Source organism: Suillus paluster (assembly GCF_016628075.1).
Source record: "Suillus paluster strain FC165 chromosome Unknown EDB91scaffold_1, whole genome shotgun sequence".
NCBI lineage: Eukaryota > Fungi > Basidiomycota > Agaricomycetes > Boletales > Suillaceae > Suillus > Suillus paluster.
The window spans coordinates 1693208-1717702 of record NW_024537561.1 but is presented as its reverse complement, the minus strand read 5'-3'; the positions used below and the strand labels follow the sequence as shown (position 1 = coordinate 1717702).

Genomic DNA, 24495 nt, shown 5'->3' with positions numbered 1-24495 from the left:
GTGACATGAGCATAAGGAGGTGATGAGTGCCAAAAGTCTATGAGCAGGAAGAAGTAGATGGATGGGACGGACTGGTAAGTCTCCATCAAACAGCCCTCTTCCTTTGGCAGCCTGCGCTGTGACAACCCTCTGTCGAGAAAATGATCTGCCTCGATGTCATTGGATCAACCGTAACGCAAAGTATAATCCTGACCACTAGAGGAAGTCCTCTGCCCGGGCCCTTTTCTTCCCTCTCGTCTCTTCAGCCGCATATGCAGAAGAATCAATGACAAATGGTGGCATATTTGTCGAGTCTCGAGCAACGTAGTATTTTTTAGTATAAGCCCGTTTCTCTTCCTGTAATACGTCTCATTAATTCTAGAGCTAGGATAAATTTACGTCGACTTACAGGGGAAAAATTCGGGTCTGCATATTTGAGTTCTGTTGGTTTCTTGAAAGGAGCATACTTCTGTTCAAGGGCAGGATTCGGCAAGGTCAGAGGAGGGGGCGCAGCAGTCGTGGCGGGGAGGGGCACAGCAAATGGTACTGGTGGAGCACCAGGTCCATGTCCAGGTGTAATTGGTGGGAAGGGTGATGCTGAACCAGCGGGAACAAAAGAAGGAGGCGGGGGGAATGGTGGCCGAACACTTCCGGGAGGAAAGGGTGGCGCACCTGGGGGAATCATGCCCGGTGGAGGCATGAAACCAGGGGGAGGCATCGGGAAGCCAGGGGGGGGATGTCTACTTAACAGATCAGCACAAGAGGTTACTCGAGATAAATCGATCTTACCCTGGAAGGAAGCCGGGCATACCAGGAAATGGTGGAAATGGTGGTAGAGCCCCAGCAGGGGGAGGCCCCCCCGGGAAAAATGGAGGCGCACCTGGTATAAGACCAGGAGGAGCTGACGGTGGAAGGCCAGGAGCTGGAGTGGGAGGGGCAGCATATGCTTGTGGAGGAGCGCCGTACACAGCGCCGGCACTATTGTCAGCTGCAGGAGGAGCAGGAGGATTATCACTGCTACCACCCATCAAGGCCTTGTGGGCTTCTAGCTGAGCTTTGAGCTCGTCCTCCGATAAAGGCCTCTTCTCGATCTTAGGTCTCTTGGGCTGAGGCTGAGATATAGAACCTGCAGCTAGGCCAAGTTCGATTTCCTTGCGGCGCTTATAGTCTGCAACATCAGGTGCAGGAATGCCCTCCATCCCGAAAATCTCCACTTCATACCCGTCACGTCCTGGCATAGCGTTCTCAATTCGTGGAAGGCTGGACAATCAGAGTCAACAAGACGAACTAGATCTGGATGAATTTTGATGCACTTCTCTGGTTCTAGCTTATGCACTTGTTGGATATGCACGGCCAAACCGCCAGCAGTGTTCAACCGCCGCGGACACATGTTGCATTTGAAGTGTTTGGCCTTTTGGTGCTGCATGAGAACTAAAGAACCATGTAAATGAAGGTTCCATCTTCCAGACGTGTTAAAAGAAGTTACCTTTCTCATCTTCGAACTCCCTTTCACAGTACCAGCACCACGGGCGGATGATCTAAAGGCCTCTGTAAGCAGTGTGCGTAAAACGAGGTTGTATACGCACCTGCTTATTCTTTTTCTTTGCCATTTCGTCGACGTCGCCGTTGGATGATGGTGGATGGAAGGCAAGGGAAACTTTTCGGCGACGCCCGGTGATGACGGTAACCGTGAGAAAACACTCCTAATTGATCTTCAAGAGACGAGTCGAGTCCCCTAGGAGTAAGTACATTGTTCCTTCCAAGACGGTGTCTTCTTTCGTTAGCCAACGCAACACAAATGATTGGCACAAGTCTGCCCGAATATATCTTTATACTCATCAGCATAGGGTTTCTTCGTTTGGTGGCACCAATTAGCTTTCTATACCTCGGGTACCTCGTTGCTGTTCAACCAGCTACCAGATGGCAAACCTCATTCGGAGGGTATGCTTTCTTGGAGGTATTGTTTTATACCTTGGTATACCTGCCTAGACGTTATTTGTTACAGAAGGCATGGATTCATCTATACTCTTCACAGGCCTGGCGTCTCACATTGCTCCTCTAGTCTGCAGTGCACCCCGCCATTCACACTCGCGAATATCGGCGGATGCTTTTCCAACGATGTTCCGGCCACTTAGCAACCTCAGATTACCTCTCCGGATGGTTTTTTTCAGCAGAGTTTAAGAAGGATAACGTTGTAGACTGGCTCCTCTGGGCTTTATTCTCTGCGACTAGAGACACCTGTTTGGTGGAATGGGAGGAGGAACTAGAGGAATATATCTCAATGGTTGAAGATATCATTGGTCGAAAATTAACCCCTGGATATAACGCTGGAGCCCGACCCATGCGACTGACCATCGACAGTGTATCGATGCTGCACCGACCAGTAATATGGTATCTGGTAAGTAATCATCAGAACATGCTGAGCCTCAACGACCTACTGCATTCAGGTTGTAGGTTTGGTGGATGTTGCTTCATCTTTCAGACTTTGGCGCCAGGGATTCCATCACTATGATGACGGCGCTTGGATAGCGTCCTTTCCGATGCGCCCCTGTTGTGTCATCTCGCGAAGATCGCCGGTAGTCAACTTGCCATACTGGTATCGCCCTCACAGATCAAGTACGAAGCTCCCCGTTCTCTTTCTGCATGGCATTGGAGTGGGCTTCTGAATTTATTTTTTTGTGGATGCATTTAATATTTCCGCAGATCGGCTTGTACCCATATACGCCTTTCTTCAAGGAACTCATTTCCCTACATCCAGATATTGGAATTTTGGCAATCGAATTCCTTTCCATCAGCATGCATATCACCTCCCCTCCACTCTCAAGCTCAGCCACCTGCACCGCTATTTCCCAGATTCTGGATGATCTCGGACTCGATCGTTTTGTGGTCTTGTCCCACTCATGTGGGACAGTCGTCACTGCGCAGATGCTCCATTCTCATTTGGCCCCTCGCGTTGCGGCGATGCTTTTCGTTGATCCGATACCATTTCTTCTCCACCTTCCTGATGTCGCCTATAATTTTGTCTACCGACAAGCTCGTTCTGCTAACGAGTTACAGCTCTGGTATTTCGCGTCCAGGGACCCAGATATCTCGCGGACCTTATCCCGACACTTCTTTTGGTCTGAAAACGTACTATGGAAAGAAGAACTGATGGGAAGACCCGTCGCTATATGGCTGAGTGGAAAAGATCAAATCGTGAACTCGGAGCAAGTCAGAAAATACTTGACAGAGGAACAAACCGCTTCGGAACACTGGGCTACGGACAGACTAGAAGTGCTTTTTGATCCTGACTTGGATCATGCTACTGTCTTCGATACGAAGAGTCAACGCAAGCGCTTATTGGACGTTCTGGACCGTTTCGTTAGCTGTCTAGATTACAGGAATTGACCCATTTCCGCAGCTTCAAGCAACGCATCCACTAGATCTCGATCTCAAACTCGCATCTTCAGGTGCTTATATTGCGCAAGGCAGTTATACTATATTGGAGAAAAACGTGTTGAGACCGACTCATGTTGTGTCATCATAGACGTGAGAGTCAGGGATCTAAGTGGAAATATATAAGTACATAATCGCGTGATGTATTAGTAGTGTACATTTTACCTCGAGGCGCGCGATCTGTAGCTTCCTTCGTTGGTACATAATCATATCTGATTCATGCAGACCTGCCATTCTGATCGGCGATGAAGGTAAGTCTGATTCGTGAGATTGAAGATATGCTATATTTCATAGGGTTTCTCACCAAGCATGTTATCCCTGTGCAGTCGCGTAACTTCATCCCATGTCTGATAGTCTGGCTCACATCCGTGCAACATTAGATGCTCGTCCTCTATATTGCAGTGGAAGTTGCAAATTTTCTGTCGAGCAATCTACACTTTTTTATAGTACAACGGCGAGCGGTACACGGTATGACACGCACTATTAACCAGTGGCAACGAACTGAAAACTATCCAGAAAAATAAATTTGCTTTCCCCTACGCAGGACCAGCTTGAGTCACTCCATGAAGCTTGTCATCTTGCAGCATATGATTATGACCATGGAGAAGTTCCCAATAAACTCAGGGCCGGCAGGTTAGACGCCACTGCGTTCGCCACTCAATTTAACTTGGAAAACACTGGACTGGTTGATGCCGTGGGTCAGGCGTTATTCGAGGGCATGACCGTTCGGCGGGACATCAGATTCGAATTGTTTGAATTGAATATCTATGGTCGGTGAATCTTCATACTATCGTACGAATTGAAGTCAATCTGTGTCATGCTTAGGTGCAGGCAGCTTTGTCGGACCACTGGCACGCAGGAACGCCACGAATAGCGACAAGCTATTAGGTTTCCTCGATATTGTATTCCCGACTCCGCATACCGGAGGGATATGCAGTCTACGCAACAACGAAAGCCTGTGGCGTGTCGACTTTGCAACGATGCTGTCAGAAGCACAGATCCCTCTCATCGGTTATGCAGCGTACTTCAATGAGGTCGAACGTGAGATTGGCTTAATCACATCTGGTCACCGCCTCACCTTGGGTTACAAACTCTACTTCGTGTCTGGCGAGGAAAGTTCATTAGCTATTATCTCCGCACCTGGCCCCTTTGAATTGTCCTTGAAAGCTGCCCTTGTCGAATTAGTGAATGATTCCAAGGTGTTACCTAACGGTGGTTATCTCGGATTCGGACTTCGCCATCAGTACCCCGTATCAGTCAGAGATGAGAGTGGACACTCTTAGGTCACGCTTGAAGGGCTCGGATGCGATCACTTCTCGTGTCCTAGACAGGCTCCATCTGCCATGGTCTCTCGGTGTTCTATACCGTGACAGAGGATCTCATTCGGAGCAGACATTCGTGCTCCATAAATTCATATCCTATCTTTCCCAGCGCGACTTCGTGTGGAGTCACTGGGGTGCTGGTGAGAAATTGGGTCCAGGAGCTGAATTCATTCGGTTTGTTGATGAATTTGGGAATGACTGACGAGAGGCTGGCTAGCGACCACTACAGACACTCGGAAGATGTCGCTGAAATCATCCAGGTGACAGAGATGCCCTCCGTCACAAACGTACATTCTCAATATCTTGCATACGGGGACGAGATAATGATGGGAAACCTTTATGGTGATATTTGCCTAGTTGCGGAGGTCCCTGCGAAGGTTGTATATTAGTACGAGCTGTGGCTCAATTTCGCTTTTAGTCTGACTCAGGTGTGCTCATAAAGCAGCTTTCTCGACGTTGTGAAAAGGAGAAACGCGCCTTCCACCAATCACTGACTCACTAAGACTGCGCTCAGAATATTTGAGGCTTCTGAAGCTTCAAGTGCGTGCACCCTTAAACCTTAAAGTTGACGGAGATTTGATCGACGAATGAGTCAGGTCGTGTAGCGGGCTTCTTATTCAAGTTCTAAGAGAGTTACGTTAGACGTTGACTCGACGTGTCTTCTCTTCGTAGTGATAACATGTTATAATAAAAAGGGGATCCTCGAAATGAGAGATGATCATGGGGAAGTTGGACAACGTTCGAGCTTCCATGAAGCCCAGACCACCGTACTGCTGTGGAACGCTTCCTACCACTCCAGAGAGATGCATCTTGTTTTACAGTACAGGCGTCGATGATCATGCAGGGTATAACTCGCACATTCGCATATCACATAAGACGAAACATTGAAATTAATCGTTTTGTCGACAGAAAAATAAACTTGCTGTCTGCAACATCCGAAGAACTCAACCACTTGACGCGCTCTTGTCGTGTTCAGGCTCCGGGAGCAAATGTCTCTCGCTTTACTCCGGCACAACTCAACGCAATCGAGCTCGCCACTACATTCGATGCGGAGCATTGCCGTCTCACTGAGGCCATTCGATGTGAACTACTCGAAGGTGGCAACGACAAGCGACCACTACAACTTATTGTCCAGCACCTCAAGATTTATGGTCAGTTATCATGTTTCATAACAACCACGTATGAATTAGCGTACCAGATGCCGAGGATCACACGAAGCGTCCGCCAGTCCTTCCTGCAGCTGAAACTGACACAGCCGTGGTGGATATTTGTCTCCATGAATATCGGTTGCTCAAGAGTTATGAGGATTCACGGATGTTTTCCCTCAGCCTCGACGAGTTCTGCAATGTTTTTGGTTCGTAACAAGGACTTCTAAAGCTGAAATGCCTCATGATTTCTCATTACAGGCGTTTCATCCGCAGTCGCCCTTCGGAGGGAATTCACTAATCCACGCGAAAATACGGCCACCCCTAAAGGATTTGCGAGCGTTTTGGTTGTATTCCCAACGACCGACGAGGGCGGAACATTACTCCTCCGTCAGGGACATCACGAATGGACCATTAATTTCGCGGAACTGTTCACAAGGGCGTCACAGGCGTCTGTGGCCTTTGTTGCATTCTACGACGACGTACATTATGCAGTCAGAACAATCACGTCAGGGCATTGTGTGATACTCACATATCGCCTGCACTTTTCAACCGACGATGACATTCCGCTCGTAGCCACCCTTGAGCAAAATGGCATTTACGGCGTGAACTCGCTAACGATAGGTATCACTGGCTTGCTTTTGGATCCAGGTGTCTTGCCTGGAGGTGGATACCTGGCATTTGGCCTTCGCAATCAGTACACGCCTGTATCGAGGTCCATGGTCGACGTCGGCAGCCACCTGAAGGGGAGAGATGCAATGGTCGCATGCGTTTTGAGCTCCCTTTCCATCCCGTGGTCGGTCCGTATCCTGTATCGAAATATCGGATGGACGGAATTCAGTTTCTTGGCGGATCATATAATTGATCTTTCTGGCAACGATGAGGTCCACTACTTGATGGAAACATTGGGGAATCCTGAAATTGTGAGTTTCGTAGGGGCGCGTGGTGAGCCGGATAGAAAACGAGCCAAGTTAGATGAAAATGTTGTGGAAGGAAAAGATGCAACAGATATCTTGTTGGTTAGCACAAAACCTTCTGCATGGAGTTTCCACTCGCAGTATGTTGCGGGCGGTCGAGAGGTTATGATGGGGAACCTCTACGGAGACGTATGCATCATCGCGGAAAGACCATCGCTAGTCATGTTACGAGATGGAAGGGAACAAAGAATGTAGGACTAGATAGTCAACAAGTAATCCTCTAGGCCCGTATGTATCATTCGAATACGCCACCCTGAACATCAATTAAACTATGATTCACTCAGCCATGATTACACGACTTACAGCCACTGTGTTCGTTGGTTCAGAGTTCATTTTTATCGCGTCATTGTTGCTATGCGTAACTGAATGCGCGCAAACTGTGCTGCCAAAGTTTGAAGTCTGCCGTCGGAATCGGAAGTCAGAAACACGGACGAAAATCACGGTCACATGATGAATATAACCAATGCGCGTGACATGTTCATTTAAAAGGTTGTGGCAGTTCCACTCGCGCCTTTTGGCGAATTTGTATTTTGACTGCACTGTTTCACCATACCACTACCCTCACCGCACGCTTTGTGCGACAACGAGCATGAGCAACTTTCTGGAACTGTACGAGCCTCTGGATATCATTGGTAATGGTTCATTCGGAATCATTCGTAAAGTCAGGAGGAAGTCGGATGGCCAGGTGAGTCTGCATGTGCCAGTCTTACATCGATAGGTATTTGACACTCTTGCCGGTAGGTGCTTGCACGAAAGGAGCTCAACTTCGAGAGAATGAGTGAGCGGGATAGGAAGCAAATCGTTGCCGAAGTGTCAGTGTTCGAGTTCTTTTTCGCCGCTGCAACTCATCGCTATTCAGTAATATCTTGAAAGATCTGCATCACGAGCATATTGTACGATATCATGACCGCCACGTTGACCGAGATGCAGGCATCTTGTACATTCTTATGGAGTACTGTGGCGGAGGGGATTTATCCACTGTCATAAAGCAAGCTCAAAAGTATAACCGACCCGTGCCGGAGGACACGATTTGGAACTACTTCATGCAAATCTTGCTTGCGCTTCATTATTGTCATCACCCTGGTAGTCATGGACGAACAGGTAGTGGCACATCCGAAGGCGATGCTAAGGAGAAGCGGCCGCAAATTTTACATCGAGACCTCAAGCCAGATAATGGTGTGTCATTTGGTGACCATTCCTCAGCTCAAACAGACCTTTCACCCGCAGTCTTTCTGGACCAATCAAACATCGTGAAGCTTGGTGACTTCGGTTTATCAAAAGCATTGTCCCAAGCAAACTTTGCGAACACATATGTCGGGGTAAGCTTTCTGGCTGAGGCTCCTTCATGATTTAATTCACGAGAACAGACACCATATTATATGTCTCCTGAGCTGATGCAAGAGCGGGCCTACGATTCCAAGTCCGATATCTGGTCGCTGGGCTGTCTTATCTACGAGCTTTGCGCGCTGAAGCCGCCATTCCACGAAGCGAAGACTCATGCAGAGTTGAGTATATTTATACGGTAAGTTGCATAGATAGATGACTTGCCTCTCGCACGCTAGAAGAACCTGAATTCCTATTCGTACAGCAATGGCCGAATACCACCCTTACCGAAAGGGTACAGCCAGGCATTGTCAAGTGTAATCAAAGCAATGTTGAACCTTAATGTGAGTATCATACGGGGGTAGCACACTATGGTCCTGGTCAAATTTGTTGCTCATTCCACATCTCTTTGCAGCCCGCGATGAGGCCTTCAGCAGCTCAGCTTCTCCAACACGAGCGGTTAGAGCTCGTTTTCAAGGTTTCAGAGACAGAAAAGATGTCAGTTTGTGTCGCACGACTCATGAACCGTTCTGAATGGCTTTTACAGGCTTGCTACAGTGAAATCGTACAAAGTAGCTGTTGTTACGAAAGAGCGAGAAGTCGCCGCCCGCGAGGCAGCCCTCGCAGAACGGGAAGCACGGCTAACATCCATCATTTCCGAAAAAGACCATGAAATTGCCCGACTCCACGAGCTATTGAGGCAGGCAGAGGCCAACTCAGAACAACGGCTGCGTGATGTACGAAAACGTATGGAGGAGGTAATGGCACTGCGCGAGGAAGAGCTCGAAAACCATGTGCGCCAGCGTGACCAGGAGCTATTTGCGTGGTGGACAGCAAGAGAACAGGAGATCAGGGCAGGGATGATGAAGGAACTAGAGGACAAGGTGAATTGGATTCAAGGGAGGGAAGCAGAGCTCGACGCAGAACAGGGGAAGCTTGATGCAGCAAGGAAAGATTTAGAAGTGAGGTTGAAAGCAGTAGAAGAGAAGGCTGCAAGCGAGACTAAAGGTTTGGGCTATGTTTTTTACACTGTCCAATTACTGATTGCGTCGACTGTAGAACGCAAAGACAAGACACCCCTAGAAGAAGTGAAAAACCTCCTTGCACCTCTCGCGCAGCTAGCTGAAGACAGCCGCCTGCGGTCTGCCCAACGTCGGTCACAGGATTTTTCCTTCATGAACACGACTATTACGCTCGAGACGCCCGTTAGCCGTTCTGTCAAACCTGTCGTACCCTTTTCAGCGATGAAAGGTGTCGTTCTGACAGAAACTGGCCAACCGTTAGCGACACCTACGCCAGCTCAGCTTGCCCAACTTTTCGTCAAATCACCCAAAGTGAACATCGAGTTTGCCAAGATATTTGACTTTGACGAGGGGGGTGATAGTTCCGATGCAGAAGATGGGGAAGGCGACGCCGACTTGCCGCCTTCCCCATCAAAACGAGAACGAACAAGTCCCGAGATGACTGCCTCAGCCTCTTCAGCAAGAGACCCGAATTCTGTCCCCCCCACGCGTCTACGCAAGCCATCCATCCGAGGATCTGTTCGACGCGCACCCCTTCGGAAAGCTGTGACTCTACCGGTAGTCTGCCTCCGACCCTACAGGATTCGCATCATCATCACGACCCTCAAAGTCAACAACCTCACGAACAGAGTCTACGGATATCTGTACGACAACGAAAACGGCACCCCCCGTACCGTTGGAATATGACCTTTCTGATGAAGGAAAATCTACCGAGTCCATTCCTCAAGCGCACTGAACGCGAACGCGCGATAGCTCCTGGAACTCTTCGGTCAACGAAACGTTCAAGCACCGGCAACCTCTTGCGCGTCGTAGCAGCTACGAACAATGCGAAGCAGGGGAAGCAAACTCGCGCTGCAGGTCATGGCACTCGGCCGGCGCTTGCATGTGCTCGCAAGGCGAGTGAAGAGGCGCGGAAGGCGTTGTCACGGTCGTGACGTGTGGTGTGCTATCGATTTATTTTGTTTTATTGCATCGTTATTTACGATATGACACACGATAACTTTCGGTTTCTGCGGCGGGCATGCAAAGACGACCCATTGTCAATAGTAGTTCTTTGTATACGATATCATCCGATGCACCATCCTTTCGCCCGATATAACTAGAAAGTGAACATCAGAGCAGTAACGAGATTCCGTTCCTTTGGGCGGTGGGCACTATCGATATCTGTGACCAAATTGCAGGTCCGGACAATCACTGGACAATCGCACAAATGAAAACATGACAGTGCTCATCGTTGCAACCTTAAACATGCATATTATGGCTCGCTGATTGGTATCTCGGGTACTGCTTCGCGAAATTGACATTTTTGAGAATCTACTACCGCATGATTCCAGGTGACAAATTATCATATCACCAAAGTCAGCAGAGGTTTGCGCCGCGGATAGTCGGCGCTTCCAGTTGTAAACTCCAAACATTGAAATTTGAGGACATCGCGGTACGAAGCTCGACTCTGACCGGACCGTAGTTTGATTCTGCTTCGCAATTTGATGACAGTTGCAATTTGCAGGCTCCAACAGATTTCTAGAATGCGACGAGTAAAGCTTGTTGAGCTGGTGGTTGATATAAGCCATTGACAAATATGAATTCATGGCATGATAGAATATCCGGAGTATAGAAGTAGTCCAGAACATGGGCAGCTCCAGCTTCTGTCAAAAGCAAACGAAATGGTGATCGGGGAACGAACATAGAAATTGATTGCCTGAGGCCCTGGTTTGGCGCCGAGTCCGGATATCATTGGTCTCAAGACATGGTGTGGAATCTGGATGAGCCACTCGCACGGAAAACAGGACTCTTACAAATTGGTAGAGTCGACATCGAAATGAGCACGTACAACTGTCGGGAGACTTCTGACAAAGATGAGATATCTGTCGCGAAAAGAATTGGTTAGCGATCGCCAACAACGCATCGTGTTTGGTCGTGCAACTAAGCGCTGTCGACTTGGTAGCTCACGACTTCAACTGTCTCAGAGCAGCTGACTCGCTCACAGGACCAACGTTAGCGAGAGGGGTGCCAGTTTCACTGGCCTCCCTGATCCAGGTAGGGTCTCTACGGGCGATCCACTCTTGTCCAGTAAGATCAGACTGACTCGTGAATCATATCTAGAGACCCATTTCATGAAGCAAACACCACTTGAACACCACTAAGTGATTTTATGGTGCCGGGGACCTGGATGTTGTCTTCCAGATGACGGTAGGAAACTTTTGGTGAGTGGGAACTATGAGCCAGCTATAAGACATCCCTGGGTATTTTATTCCCTGTAAGAGCAAATCCATTATTCAGCACGTCCGACACGGTGAGGACATTCTCCCCGCAATGGTGAAGGGCCACCAACAAAATGAAATTTGTTTCTAAGCTGACCCGGAGCGGTGAGCGGCGATCGAGCTTCTTTACAAAGCCAGTGAGCAGGGTATATAAGTTCGTCCCATCAGTCCAACATCCGTCATCTCTTCGTTCCACTGTTGCCCATCATTAACCTCATCAACATTAACATATTTTTCCTATCTCTAATCCCAATTCTCAAGCTTTCCCCTGAGATGGCCTTGAACGTTGCTTCTCGGAATGTCTTGAAGAAGGTGCTGGCTGTTGAAACAGCTGAGGTATGTCCATTTGATCAACTAATTGATCTCTGGTGCTTCATACCCCATTCAACCAATAGGGTGCTGGAGCGCGCGTACGACGGTCGATCGGAACCGCGAACTTGCGCAATTTGACGCCTTTCCTGATGCTGGATCACTTCCACGTCTCTGAAGGTGCTGTAAGTCAATTGAATCAATTACTGCAGCACAAATCATATGATGCATCATTTCACAGGGGTTCCCCGACCATCCGCATCGTGGTCAGGCAACAGTAACGTATATGCTGGAAGGGTGAGCAATTTCTACTTGCTTTGGGCATATAAGGTGTAACATTGATTTTGTAAAGATCAAGTCGCCATGAGGATTCCGCAGGCCATGCTGGTATGCTTGCTTCCACGAGTTTATCTGATACGCGTGTCATGACATGCAAATTAACAGGGACCATTGAGACGGGCGGTGTCCAATGGATGTGTGCCGTTAGTGAACAACCCTTATTTTATACGCACCGTCAATCTCAACTGCCGTATCATACAGGGAAAAGGTATCATTCACGCGGAGATGCCTGTGCAGGGAAAAGGCGTGCCTGAGCCTCGAGGATTGCAGCTTTGGGTGGACCTACCAAAGGAGGTTAGTCTTCTGCGCTTACCCCTGTGTGGCTATATCACTTAACGAACGTGCCCCAGTTCAAGATGGTGGTAAGTGTAGTAGGGTATCGATGATGTGGTCTTGATAATCACTTTCGGAGTAGGAACCGTCCTATCAGGAGCTGGGCCCTGAATCGTATGTCGATCGTATATGTGCCTTGATAGTTCTTTCTGTGACGCTTGGTTTTCCAGTATTCCAACTGCGTATCCTGAAGGCGAGGATGGTGGCATTAGCATCAAAGTCATTAGTGGAAAGAGTCACGGCGTTGAGTCACCTGTGCGGCCACTCGGCGGGTGCTGGTTCTTCCACGTGACAATGAAGAATGCAGGCGCAACGATGTTCCAGGACATTCGTACGTATTCATTAATGCTCAGAAGCTCTTTGCCGCTCACCCTTATCGACAGCTGCTGGTTGGACGGCATTTGTGTACAGTATGTTGGTCCACCATGTCGGGTCTCTCAGGGGCTGACCTTTCCCCTTAGTTTGGAAGGGTGCAGTAAACGTTGGTGAAAGCGGTCCTGTCAATGACGCTTTCCACACGCTGGTCCTTTCTAACAACGACGGCGAGACCGGCGTGCAACTAACGGCTGCAAACGACGATACACAATTTGTGTTGGTATGTACACTGATTTCATAGATTTTTTTTCTTGAATGTCTTTTTGGGGAATAGATTGCTGGGGAGCCTCTCGACCAGACTGTTTTCCAGTACGGTCCTTTCGTCATGACGAATCAAGAAGAAATTCAGAAGACGCTGATGGACTGTGAGTGATGCTTTGCTGGAATGTCTGACGATGTACTCAAATAATATCTGAATCGATACCCAGACCGAACGGGACGTAACGGGTTCGAGAAAGCACATACATGGAAGAGCAAAATTGGGAATTCGTGAGTTTCAGGACTATCGTACGCATAATTGTAATCTCCTGTACAAGGAGCAAGCTCCTTTGCGATACTTAATGTTTCATAATTTGTATGTGCAGTGCTTCTGTTTTTTTTTGCGAATGAGTCAGAGTAATGCATGCGAGGTCTGGATGAAACAGGCCACACTAGACACTGCAATTATTTTCGAAAATTTGTCTGCCTTATTTGACTGTATCCAGCGAGTCTTGGCGCTAGGGGGACCAATGCTAAAATTGATAACTACCTGTAAGTAAAAGAAGGAAGACGCTCGCTATTTCTGCGAGTGCTAAGTACTTGGTGCTGACTCTAATGTATAGCTGATACTAGTGTTGGGATCACGCATTTCAAATGATGCACAAGAAATCCAATAGCAGAAATTGGCAAGGCGAGATCCCCTGTTTTAGGGTGACTCGGTGACTATCATATCCCGGTTCGATCCCATTCAAAATGCGCAATTGTTCCTGGTGACGAAAACGTTGTACAGAAGCAGCGGTGACAAGTCAAAGTGACGCGCGCTACCAGTCCAGGTAATCAAGTGTGGGGCAGTCACACTGAAACGTTCGTTTCGTAAAAGCCGTAAGAGATCATGATCATCTTTCACAAGGTCTGCCACCCCTAGCGCGCGCCTTGCATCATATCTGCGAGACGGCCTAGTTTACGTTCACATTTGAAACTTTCTTCAGCCATAAGCGTGCGCTCTCACTGGTGGAGAGGTACTTAGGCGACAGTGTCCCTGAGCTATCCCAGAAGTATCGCTCTGAAGTGTCTCTCAAGACGAGTCCAAACGCAGATCGACCATAGCGCTCGTAGGCTAGACGCGTTCCTTGCTGTTCGGTGACGCACGTTTGACCTTGGCTAGCCTGATGGTTGCAAGTTGATATGATGGCATCAGTGCGTCATTTCCGATCGCGAACTGGGCCTCGCTCAGTGAGGGAATAATGGCTGCGCGTGTGATAATACTACAGCAGTGTGCTAGTGACGCAGATTGGTCACTTTCTGGCTCCATCACAACCTCGAAGGGAAGCATTGATACGATCAACAAAGCCGGAAAAAGATGCATTCCACTATTCCTGCGAACCTCGAGAAGAATATGAGTACCTCCGAATCTCCGGTCCAGGATATGTACTCAAGCCGATAGCACTGCTTGGAAAGGTGAGACACGAGCAACGGCACGAACGGTACTAATCACTCATTAGTAGCACTCGTCACGATGTAGCAACTGGTTGAAGCGAAAATGAAAATTGAAACGCCCTGAGTAACAGGCTGCTTGTGGACAGTTTGTACTTTGTGGACCGATATCTAGGTGAGCCACATTCGGGCGCCGCGGGCTTCGGTTTCTTTCGTCAGCAGTGGCGGCGGCCAGCAAAACAAGTTCTATGAGACCAAGACGGACCTCTGAGATGAAGAAACAACTGGCGCCGCATCGTGCCAAGATTTCTAGGCATGGAATACTTACAGGATTTCGAAGACCATAGAGAAGCGAGGAATCGCCACGAAGACTAGCCAAGTCGAACTAGAAGAACCGCCAAGGATTGGTCGGGTGATTGTAATGGCAATGGCGTTCGAGTTTACGATGACGATGATTGGATATTATGGATGATCCAGATCTACCGGGTAGTGCGGTATACGCAATTGTGTAATAGAATTTGGCGCTACGGGTGGAGAGGTGGATGCCCGTGGATGTTTGAGTCATTTTGGGGGCGAACGTGCGAAGTGGCCGCTATATCGCTCAAAATGGAAATCTATAGATCCTTCATAAAAGTCGGTGCAATTCAAACTTTCACGTTTGTTTCCCGGAAGCTACTGCTTTGTTTTTCTATTGCGCTAACGATACAGCTTTTGCTGTGTTCCACTACAACCGCTTAGTAACCAAAGGCCTACTGGTATATATCAAACCCCAACACCGTTCTTGACCTTCATTAGTGCCACCCCACTCTCCTATACCATGGATCGTTTCCTCGCCCCAAATACCTCAGAGGCATTGGCCCACACCCATTTGACGTACGTTGCATACCTTTACCGTCCTAACCTGTCCTGATCTCCATGACTGCCAGTGAAAATTGGTTCACCTGGGACCAAGACCATCCTTCGTTCAATGAGACCCTCGTTGCAGGATGTGCATCCTACCAAGCATTCACGCGCTACCTCTCAGGCTCTGACCTATTCATCGTACCTCGCTCCTGTAGGGAACTCGAAGGTGTTTTGTAAGCAACATTCGTTTTCCGAACTCGCCCTCTCTCATTCACTGGCTTGCCAGGCGACGTTACGCGTATGACAGTATACACAATGCCATAGCAGTGTCTAGACAAACCCTTCAAAGAGGTGGATACAGTCGAGTCAGTGAATCACTATTTCTAATTGTTTCTTAGGCTGACCCATTTTACCCAGACGTGCTCCCTCGCAGAAAAGTCAATTCGCGACGTTCTAAATACGAATGACAATGCAACCGTCCTCCTCGCTTTACATGCGCCGCCCGCCGAGGCTTTCTCAGGAGCGGACGTATCTCTGCCGAATTCAAACACCCGCATCAGGACATGATGCCATTTTCATCGCATCAGCTCGCTTCATTCCACCTTCTTATCCTCGGCTCCCCACTGATATTTTTTTCGACCGTGGCTTGTTGAGATCCTGGCTTCGTTACCCTCTCGATTATCTATAATCGCATCTGTATCATTCCCCGCACCGAGTTACTTCTACAAATTTGTATGTACTAGTGTAATTCTGTCATCCCCTCCTGTTGCAATTCGTTAGATTGAACTTTGAACCTTGATGACGTTACCGTTCAGGGGATCCAAAACGTGTGCTATTATAAGGTGGCGTTTGGCATGCCAGGCACGAGAACTTGAGTGCATATTCATATCTCCAGCGTGCTATTTGTTCAGTCGTTCCCCGCACCATGACAAATTTACCTGCGCTGCTCCGCATAATTACTCACGCCTTCAACTATTTTTTCTATATCGACAATCACTATCTGCTGACGCGCTTGTGCGAAAGGAGGAGTCAAACCGACGCCAGCCGGTGCCTCGGACGCAAAGGGTGAAGAAGGGAAATTTATAGAGTGCGCACAGAGGATCAGCCCATTATACTGGTAAATGTATTTTTTCATGATGTACCTGTGGGTACGCCAGCGCCATCAGCAAATAGTACGTGCGAGGAGCCACGGCTCTGGGGGACGCGATCGATAATCTCTAAGCTGTACGGCACCTCGCACGTACTGCATGCTGGAATTGCGTTGACGGTGCAACGTTCGAACGGGTATTAATATTAGCTGGCGCTTCTTCAACACAAAAAGGGAGTGTTCATCCCCGCAGATAATACGGCAGGGCGATAGCCAGATACTGGAAAGAGCTGGACACGTATCTCAACTAACCCACATAGATCCGCCGCCGTCGGTCTGCAAAAACGTTGTTATCTCCCCGGCAACAGCACGGGAGAACCTGTGTTATTGCTCAAAGAGGAACATGCAGTGACAGCAGGCATGGGCATCTGGTGGGACATGGCGCCCGTTAGTGTCGCGAGATAACGTTGTTGACAGACTTCCCATCCTGGATCTGAATCGGAACATTGTATCATCGTGTCACACCGGCCGCATCCCTGGTGGGCGAGGCGATGTATAAGACCTTTCCGCTATGGGCAAGTTGAACTTACGCGATGGTTTTTTTTTCATGAAAAGAAAAAACAAGATGACACGATACTGAGAAAATTATCCAGCTCATGTCATTATGTGAGGCCTCCCGGCATCTGGATTGACGCTGGGTGGTTACACAAGTGTATGTGAATGCTAAATGCAGCATAGTGAGTAGTAGGAAGCAGTTTGTCCGTCCAGACGCAAATGGATAGCGCTGTGCTCACAACGCATCTACAAGTCTCTGCCATCTCGACATCTTACCCTCGCGCGCCTTTTCCCGCAAGACAAATCGTTCCTCTTCCTCGTCAATCTCCCGTTTGCCTGTGATTAGATCGACTTTGGACGCTGGTATAACCCGAGTTCGGTAACGAAGTTTATACCCAAGCCAGAGTACGAAAAACAACGGTATTGGGAGGTATGACCTAGATAAAAGAGTGTAGGATGTGAGAATGTCAGTGTGAATACACTCACGTGATGAATAGTGCAGAGGTAAAAGGGAAGAACGTATCGAACCCTGCAGAACAGTTAACGTGATATCGATGCGACCGAACGCGCCAGACTACCTTTGAAGAGTAGAATTATTCCAGTCGAAACCAGAACGAACCAAGACCCCAGCGGTTGACATGATCCTTTGTACGGCAGACTATCGCGGGAGATGCCTTGAGCCTTGAGCGCCTGCATGAAGCAGCTACAAATGTTCACGCGATAGTCCCTGAAGAGAAACGAGTTACTCACATGTGACTGTAAGCAATTGTCATCCAGGTGATGGCCCCAAACGCGGAAAGAAGGTTGACAGTATATGCGAACACTAGTGCCAGTATGAATTAACGTGGTTGTTACTGACCTAGCTGAATAGAGCTCACCCGTGGAGCTTGAAGAGCTCACGTTTAGGAACGTTAAGGAAGTGAATAACGACACGAAGAGCAGAGAAACCCAAGGAAGGCCTCTTTTATTCACTTTTGTGAATATCAGAGGCGCCTTTCGTTCTACTGCGAGGCCGTAGAGTGTCCGGGAAGCGATGTATAGATCACTGTTGGCTGCACTGATAGTAAATAGGAGAATCATCGCATTGACGACATGGTTGAGCCCTTTGATTCCAACCAGAGTTATTCCTGAGCGCAATGAGAACGCCGTATGAATCAGGAGACTTGCAATGACTCACCAACAACGAAGGGCGATGCCGCTGCGCTTGCATGCGAGCTATTGGCAACAAAGAGCTCCTAGAAGCAAATAGATTGAAATTGCCATACCATCTCCTGATGCTCACTTACAGTACTGGTGCTTGGAACGATAAGACTAATTGCAAACACGGATCCGATATAGAAAACGAAAATACGAAAAAATGTCGACTTGATAGCTCTGGGAATCGATTTCCTCGGGTTCTGAGCCTCTCCGGCCGTAACGGCAACCAATTCGCTGCCGATGTATGCAAACAACGCAGTGGTCAACGTACTCCAGAATCCAAGAAAGATTGCGAGACGTTCATTGTGCACCTCCTTGACAAGGTAGCTTCCCATGGGTCCGTTTGGGTGTCGCCAGTATCGGAATCCGATGCGGTCATGTTCTGGGTTTCCCCCGAGGTCGATGACAATGCCAAGGAAAATCAAGCCCAGGAGAGATAAGATCTTGAAGCCGCTCATCCAGAACTCCAATTCCCCAAAAAATTCTATACCAAGCAAGTTCATGACAACAACTAGAGAAATATCAATAGTCAGCTCGGGGAGACATTGACCCAACTCACCGAGGGCGATATACGACGCTAAAAGTCCACCAGAATGAGATTCAGGTAAACGCGTCGGATAGTGTTCGTACCTGTCCAGACCTCGATGGGCACCGAGAGCGTCCAATATTGCATCACAATTCCAGCTGCATTGATTTGACTCGCAGGGGCGATGAGATACTTGAGAAGATATATCCAGCCTAGTGCGAAACCAAGAGCAGGATCCACAAAACGCGTTGCATATCCTGCAAATCCCTTTTTATGTGGTAGATACGCAGTCATCTCTCCCAGGGCCGAAAGAGTCAGGAAACAGATGAGACCAACGAACAGGAAACCGAGACAGAGGCCGAGAGGCCCGCCTCGGACTAATGCAGTTCCGGAGCTCATGATCAAACCTGTGCCAATAGTCCCGCCTAGCTACGTCTCGGTGAGTATGATAAGTGACCGAAAAGTGGGTAACCGACTGCTATCATGGACATTTGGCGAGCCTTGAGCCCGCGGTGCAGCGTGCCCTCATGTGGGTCTTGTAGATCCTCGGCATGGTAAAACTTCTCGTCTACATCCTCAGTGGCAAACGCGCTCAGGCGGCTGTTGGACATGATAGTCTCGAGAACGGGGATAGCTGCAAAAGATAAGAAGCCAACATGTTATATTACGTATCCTTGCGTACAGAATTGGGGAGGTATACAACAAAAATAGAGCGCACATGCTGATATATTCTGCCAAGTACATGGAACCAGTCAGGTGCACCGGTCGGTAATAAGCTTCGTAAGATAAGGAAGCATGTACATACGAAGGCGGATCACAGTTTATGCCTGATTTCTTTCTTGGCAATTTTCCCGAAGCGCTCAGCTGGTATTCCACTGCTAAATCTCTCCGCTTGGGCATAGCTCTCTCGGAGATTCACGGCGTGAAAGTCGTTCTTCTCGTTCAAACCAGCTTTGATGAGGGATTTGATGGCGAGGAGTGAGGAAGGCACTAAACCGTCGAGTTCCTTAACAAGATGTTGGTGAACTGTAGAGTGGAATTCTTCCGTTGATTTCGACGGAATAATCTTGCTGGGTCATTCTCAACATGGGGTAGGAAAAGTCGGATCTGGAAGCACGCACTTGATGAATCCACATTCAAGCATTTCTGGTGCGCTTATCTTCTTGTTAAGGAGGAGAACCTCGTTTGCCTTGGCGATTCCCACTGGACGAAACCTTGAGAAAAGATTATACAACAATGAATTCACTTACTGCGGTTGACGAATGAGACACTAGCTCCTCCTTCTACCGCAATACCTGGGAGGATGTAAGTTTTTATCGTGTATCGAAGAAAGCAATCAAACGCGCATACCCAGAAAGGGGAAGCCGACATTCAACCAAGCTTCTGGCACGGCGTATATGATATCAAAGTTGCCAAGAAGAGCTACAGGGACCTAAGAGAGATGCACAAATAACATCTATGGTGGACGTACCAGCTGCTATGCCTAACCTCAAGGCCGTCACTCAACGTATTTGCATGAACACTTAGAATGGAAGTTACATACCCATCACCGGGCCATTTAACGCTGCAATAAGGATTTTGCTGTGAGTATAGAGCTTCCATGGTTGAAAGAATCGGTCGGCAACACTATGGACAAGTAAGTATTAGAACGTACTGCGTGTGTGCAATCCGTGTTCGCAGCCACTACCCCATGGATGAGATGATCTCTCATCGAGTGAATCTTAGTATTCGAGCCGGTCTTCCTTCGCTTCACGTCCGTGCCACTTTCCGGAACAGCAAGCGGTATAAGCAAGGAAACATTTGTTCGGAAGACTGAAGACTTACGTGCAAAACCACTTCCCATTTGCTGTGTATCGCACGTAAGTTGGTGTAAGATCCCCCGAACTTGAAAGCTTGCTTGCCTTGCCATACAGTTGCTACCACATCTTCTCTTTTATCGATGGCCCTTAAGGAGTCAGCGAATGCGTCGTAGTCTGTAAGTCAATAGTTGCTCAGCCAAATCCAGTTGCTCAGGCACGACACAAACCTTCTGATGCCAGTGCATTCAGACGGTGAGGTTCATTCAAGGTTATGGTGGCAATGCCATCAGAAACGTCCACCGAGATTTTACTTGTAGACATGGTTCAGATGGTGTCTGAGAAGGAACAGGGGGATATTGGCTTCTGCTGTGGTATATAAGTAGTGGATATCGAATATCACAACGAACTCTACATTAATTTATCATGACAGAGAGAACCGGCTAGTACGTAGCCGGTTCGGTAGGCCGGGCAATATTTTACATAAATACAAAAGTCTCATAATAAGGCCGGCCATCAATGCATCACCAAGCATGCAGCCTGTGCATAAAGTAACTAAGTAACCAAGTAAAACTAAACGATTTATGAACGACTTGAGACCCCCCATCCTGTTCGATCTCCCGAATTAAAGTAGTAAGTTTCCTCATGACACGGAGGTTATGCAGGACGGCAGAGAAATCTCTTCACCCCAGGCATTAAGCTCAGCGATTTTACGCTCCTACTGAGCGTCGGGTGTAGCATTCATATTCAGCAACTCAACTCTTGATCTTTTTTTATTTCTGACGATGCAACTCATAAACTCATATAGTCTAGAAAACACGCAAAAATACATTGATAACATCTACCATTCCATTCATATTCCAAGCGTAGTTCACTCCGATATCCACATATCCAACACCCTCTTCGCGGCGCTCCCGAGCATACTGTGTCCGTGAACACTGACCAACTCTTCTAGAATTGGTCTCGTGGCCTCTTTCAGCCTCTGAAGTCCTTCTCCGGTTCCACGCTTACTGATCTGGCCAAAGAAAGCACATATGTTTGTTCGGACCTCGGCAGGAGTGGACTCGCTCTTCAAAGAGACGATAAGCTGATCGAGAGCATGTCGAACAGATGGTATTTTATTGGACGTGCCCGTCGGAGAAAGGATGATCGGGGAGTCCATGGTTTCACTAGCGACAGAAGTCGTTGTAGACACCGGGGCGGACCCCGTTGAAGACGGCGTCACTTCTACTGGTAGTGGAGTAGTCAAGGCATTCAGAACTAATGCACCTGTACACAACATTGGTTATCTTTCAGTTACCATCACCCTAAAATTCGTCGCGCTCACCTCCGTCGCGATGCATGCTCAGTAGACTTGATGCTACCACGCCCTCATTGATGAGAATGAGATGCTTGGCGCTTCTACCGATAAGGGCAGCCAGAGCTTCTGCGCACGCTGGAGTGAGCAAAGCATCCATGGCTCTCACCCGCTTCTGCTGTCTGGCTTGTAGCTCCTCCTCGTTGCTTATTTCATCTCTACGCTCGTTTGTCCAGAGCGACCTGATCAAGTTCACAATGATCCGGGTGCCTTCGCTCTTGATCGCAACTTGTGTCGGAGCGCTTGACAAGGGCAAGTAACTGAGATAGACCTGTCGAAGGAGGGTCTTGGCCTTCCACTGGTTCTAGTATAAACACGCAGGCATTATCCACTGCCAGGATGCAGGTTCTTTTGAATCACAATAGACACAAGTCGAAAATAAATGCTTACCACTGTTGTTGCACAGATGCTTAACAACACCGATGGCATTCACCTGGACTATGTCAAGCATGAAATCACTTCTATCATCCCAAACGCCGCTCCTAAGTATGAGTTGGATGACACCAGCAGCGCTGAGGGTTGCACGATTGGATGGCATCTGAGATGAGGACTGTGCTAAGTGTTTCAATAGACCAATGACACCGTGCTTCAGTTTGATATCAGTGGATGGAGCAAGCAGAGCGTCCGACGAGAGGAGTCGAGCAATGTCGTATGGCTGAGAGAGCAGAATTGTTGAGTGCGATTCTAAGTCAATGTCAGTCAGCAGTCCACGTTACTATCCGTTACATACCTCCACGCGTTATGTTACCCAGAGATAAAGTGGCACAAATGACAAGGTCGTCTCTCTCATTGCCATAAGTCCCGCCGCTGACGAACGATCTGATCCAGTCAATCATTCGTGACACAAACTCCCCTCCTGGCCGTGTATCGTCTGAGTCATCCCACAGTATATCGAGATTCCTGTCATCTCCAGAGACTTCTACGACGGCTTTGATTACTGCAGCCTTGCAGTCATCGAAAGCCTTCTCTTTCTTACTGACGTCCCCGCCTTCGAGACCATTCTCGGACTGGACATACCATAATGGTGCATATCCTCCCTTTTCAACAAAGTCGAGCATCGCAGAAAAACAGGGAATATCGTGATGCTCTGCGGGAAATGTAAAGCCGCGTGCCAGCGAAAGACGCACGTCCGCCACGTCAAGAGCTGATGACTCAAGGTGAGAGCATGACTCCGAGAGAAGGTCAAAATCTGTATTGAGGAGAGTTGTCCGTAGTTGAGAAGGTTGCGCGAAGTGAGGGGGAGGAGATGCAGCCAAGAGTGGCGGCGTGAAGGCGATGAGCGATTGGACGAGATATGGTAACACCTCTTGGGAGAACAGAGGGTGTACTAAAGCAAAGAATAATGAGAATAAAAGAAACATGACATCAGGAAAAAATTGCACCATCATCTTGAAGTTCTGATATTAACCTTCCTGCCCAACTCGACAGTCCGGCTCTTATAGCCCAAGATTCGGAGATACGGTCAAAAGTAATGTCATCTGGAGATGTTTCAGGAGGATAAAGGTTAGATGTAGTTCTCATCCACGCAGCGGGAGGGTAGAGGGCTGTTGATAGCCGGACAATCGTCTTCGCAACCTCTAGCGATGTGAGACGGTTTCTCACTGGTTCTAGATAACAAGTCACTGTCTGTGTATCATCTTGGTAAGAATACAACATACCATATGTCAGTGTAGCGTTCAGTAGGACTCCGACAGCAGTCTTCACAACCTGCAAATGTGCAATGGACATGGGAAACGGATCCATCTGAGGTTCCTCGGGAATGGTGTCTGTGTAGCCTTCAAGCAAGGATACGACGGCCTGGGGGAAACCTGCCTCGAGGAGGTGCCCCCTGTTCTGGTCTTGATATTGCTTATTTGACACTGTCACGGGAAGCCCTTGGGAAATAAGACTCACCGTGCTCCACGCAGAGGTTCGCGCCAACACGAAGAATCTCAAAGACAGGTGCTGTGCGACTAGCACCCGGGATAAGTGTACCATTCAACGCACTGCCGAGTAAAGTGGTGAGATTCTGAGGTAGTAAACTTTTCCCCAACATCGTGTGATTATCCTCTATCAGCAGTGCATCAACTTCCCCTGAGCCAGTACGCGGTAGATATGTCACTCACCAGGACCATCTCGAACACGAAGCCCGTTTGCTAGTTGCTGGGCGGTCAACTCGACTTCTTTCCATGTTTCTTCGATGTCATTGACAGGGAGTTGTGCCACGAGATCACCCAACTTCCGAGCGCACTGAGCGCAAGTCAAGGTCATCGGAGGGGTGTCCATATCAGACCTGGAGGAGGACAGAGGTAATGTAGTATATCGCGTGTGTCGACTTGATAGAATTCAAAGGATTTGGGGTTTCTGACTGCAGCAAATATCGCCTGCTCAATTAGAAAGCTGATAGAGTGGACCGAGGGAAATCGGTTAAGGACAGCTCGCCATCATTATGTTTAGTAAAAGATTAAGAGTGGCAGTGCACCTGCAAGGTACTCTTTTTCTTCTCAAATCACGACTACAGCATTCGTACAGCGTATCACTTACGTCGAATTCTGATTCAACTATTCACTCGCTGCACTTCTTGTGCAATCCTATACACTTCATATCAATGTGTCTGTACCGTTTTCTTCTACTTCTACTTCTACCGTGCTTACTAGGAGGACGCCCCGGCCATGTGACAAGTACGCGATCTGTGGTACGGAG

General features: G+C 48.4%; 10 protein-coding genes across 10 annotated transcripts; 6 read left to right on the top strand and 4 right to left on the bottom strand.

Annotated features, from left to right (window-relative positions):
- Positions 1-195: 195 nt before the first annotated feature.
- On the bottom strand, positions 196-1589 carry EDB91DRAFT_1041172 (uncharacterized protein; the record flags this gene model as incomplete). The annotated part of the gene is made up of 6 exons (XM_041312906.1): positions 196-336; positions 389-719; positions 769-1239; positions 1293-1410; positions 1466-1517; positions 1566-1589. 6 exons carry the CDS (start codon positions 1587-1589, stop codon positions 196-198), a joined length of 1137 nt encoding a protein of 378 aa, XP_041184670.1.
- A 43-nt stretch (positions 1590-1632) lies between these two features.
- On the top strand, positions 1633-3515 carry EDB91DRAFT_1094711 (uncharacterized protein). Its single transcript, XM_041316897.1, has 4 exons — positions 1633-1987; positions 2042-2377; positions 2427-2633; positions 2683-3515. Exons 1-4 carry the CDS (start codon positions 1778-1780, stop codon positions 3364-3366), a joined length of 1437 nt encoding a protein of 478 aa, XP_041184669.1. The 5' UTR covers positions 1633-1777; the 3' UTR covers positions 3367-3515.
- Positions 3516-3554: 39 nt separating this feature from the next.
- Positions 3555-5330, top strand: EDB91DRAFT_1094709 (uncharacterized protein). Its single transcript, XM_041316896.1, has 5 exons — positions 3555-3665; positions 3741-3882; positions 3931-4188; positions 4274-4629; positions 4676-5330. Exons 2-5 carry the CDS (start codon positions 3758-3760, stop codon positions 4936-4938), a joined length of 1002 nt encoding a protein of 333 aa, XP_041184668.1. The 5' UTR covers positions 3555-3665; positions 3741-3757; the 3' UTR covers positions 4939-5330.
- A 126-nt stretch (positions 5331-5456) lies between these two features.
- EDB91DRAFT_1094706 (uncharacterized protein) lies at positions 5457-7141 on the top strand (the record flags this gene model as incomplete). Its single annotated transcript, XM_041316895.1, has 4 exons — positions 5457-5581; positions 5646-5887; positions 5935-6090; positions 6158-7141. 4 exons carry the CDS (start codon positions 5457-5459, stop codon positions 7051-7053), a joined length of 1419 nt encoding a protein of 472 aa, XP_041184667.1. The 3' UTR covers positions 7054-7141.
- Positions 7142-7315: 174 nt separating this feature from the next.
- On the top strand, positions 7316-10416 carry EDB91DRAFT_1094703 (kinase-like domain-containing protein). Its single transcript, XM_041316894.1, has 11 exons — positions 7316-7543; positions 7600-7670; positions 7718-8034; positions 8086-8177; positions 8226-8380; positions 8447-8525; positions 8597-8679; positions 8729-9189; positions 9241-9722; positions 9766-9873; positions 9905-10416. The coding sequence occupies exons 1-11, from the start codon at positions 7322-7324 to the stop codon at positions 10136-10138; spliced, it is 2304 nt and encodes a 767-aa protein (XP_041184666.1). The 5' UTR covers positions 7316-7321; the 3' UTR covers positions 10139-10416.
- Positions 10417-12138: 1722 nt separating this feature from the next.
- On the top strand, positions 12139-13543 carry EDB91DRAFT_1094687 (RmlC-like cupin domain-containing protein). Its single transcript, XM_041316893.1, has 10 exons — positions 12139-12160; positions 12218-12255; positions 12314-12406; positions 12463-12474; positions 12528-12559; positions 12616-12776; positions 12829-12855; positions 12907-13040; positions 13095-13185; positions 13249-13543. The coding sequence occupies exons 2-10, from the start codon at positions 12247-12249 to the stop codon at positions 13311-13313; spliced, it is 624 nt and encodes a 207-aa protein (XP_041184665.1). The 5' UTR covers positions 12139-12160; positions 12218-12246; the 3' UTR covers positions 13314-13543.
- A 1542-nt stretch (positions 13544-15085) lies between these two features.
- EDB91DRAFT_1094682 (uncharacterized protein) lies at positions 15086-16121 on the top strand. The gene is made up of 4 exons (XM_041316892.1): positions 15086-15325; positions 15379-15528; positions 15582-15660; positions 15713-16121. The coding sequence occupies exons 1-4, from the start codon at positions 15270-15272 to the stop codon at positions 15860-15862; spliced, it is 435 nt and encodes a 144-aa protein (XP_041184664.1). The 5' UTR covers positions 15086-15269; the 3' UTR covers positions 15863-16121.
- A 1051-nt stretch (positions 16122-17172) lies between these two features.
- EDB91DRAFT_1041390 (dicarboxylic amino acid permease) lies at positions 17173-19271 on the bottom strand (the record flags this gene model as incomplete). The annotated part of the gene is made up of 9 exons (XM_041312920.1): positions 17173-17374; positions 17424-17466; positions 17513-17640; positions 17688-17760; positions 17816-18064; positions 18115-18172; positions 18224-18645; positions 18765-19089; positions 19137-19271. The coding sequence occupies 9 exons, from the start codon at positions 19269-19271 to the stop codon at positions 17173-17175; spliced, it is 1635 nt and encodes a 544-aa protein (XP_041184663.1).
- Positions 19272-19296: 25 nt separating this feature from the next.
- Positions 19297-20891, bottom strand: EDB91DRAFT_1094669 (ClpP crotonase). Its single transcript, XM_041316891.1, has 10 exons — positions 20687-20891; positions 20562-20633; positions 20485-20506; positions 20315-20423; positions 20204-20255; positions 20132-20143; positions 20011-20082; positions 19911-19955; positions 19782-19863; positions 19297-19730 (listed from the first exon to the last, which is right to left on the bottom strand). The coding sequence occupies exons 1-10, from the start codon at positions 20778-20780 to the stop codon at positions 19475-19477; spliced, it is 816 nt and encodes a 271-aa protein (XP_041184662.1). The 5' UTR covers positions 20781-20891; the 3' UTR covers positions 19297-19474.
- Positions 20892-21058: 167 nt separating this feature from the next.
- EDB91DRAFT_1094661 (uncharacterized protein) lies at positions 21059-24248 on the bottom strand. The gene is given in 9 exon segments (XM_041316890.1): positions 21059-21725; positions 21784-22023; positions 22043-22144; positions 22204-22497; positions 22544-23140; positions 23196-23420; positions 23472-23651; positions 23707-23862; positions 23919-24248. 9 exon segments carry the CDS (start codon positions 24076-24078, stop codon positions 21328-21330), a joined length of 2352 nt encoding a protein of 783 aa, XP_041184661.1. The 5' UTR covers positions 24079-24248; the 3' UTR covers positions 21059-21327.
- Between the last annotated feature and the right edge of the window lie 247 nt (positions 24249-24495).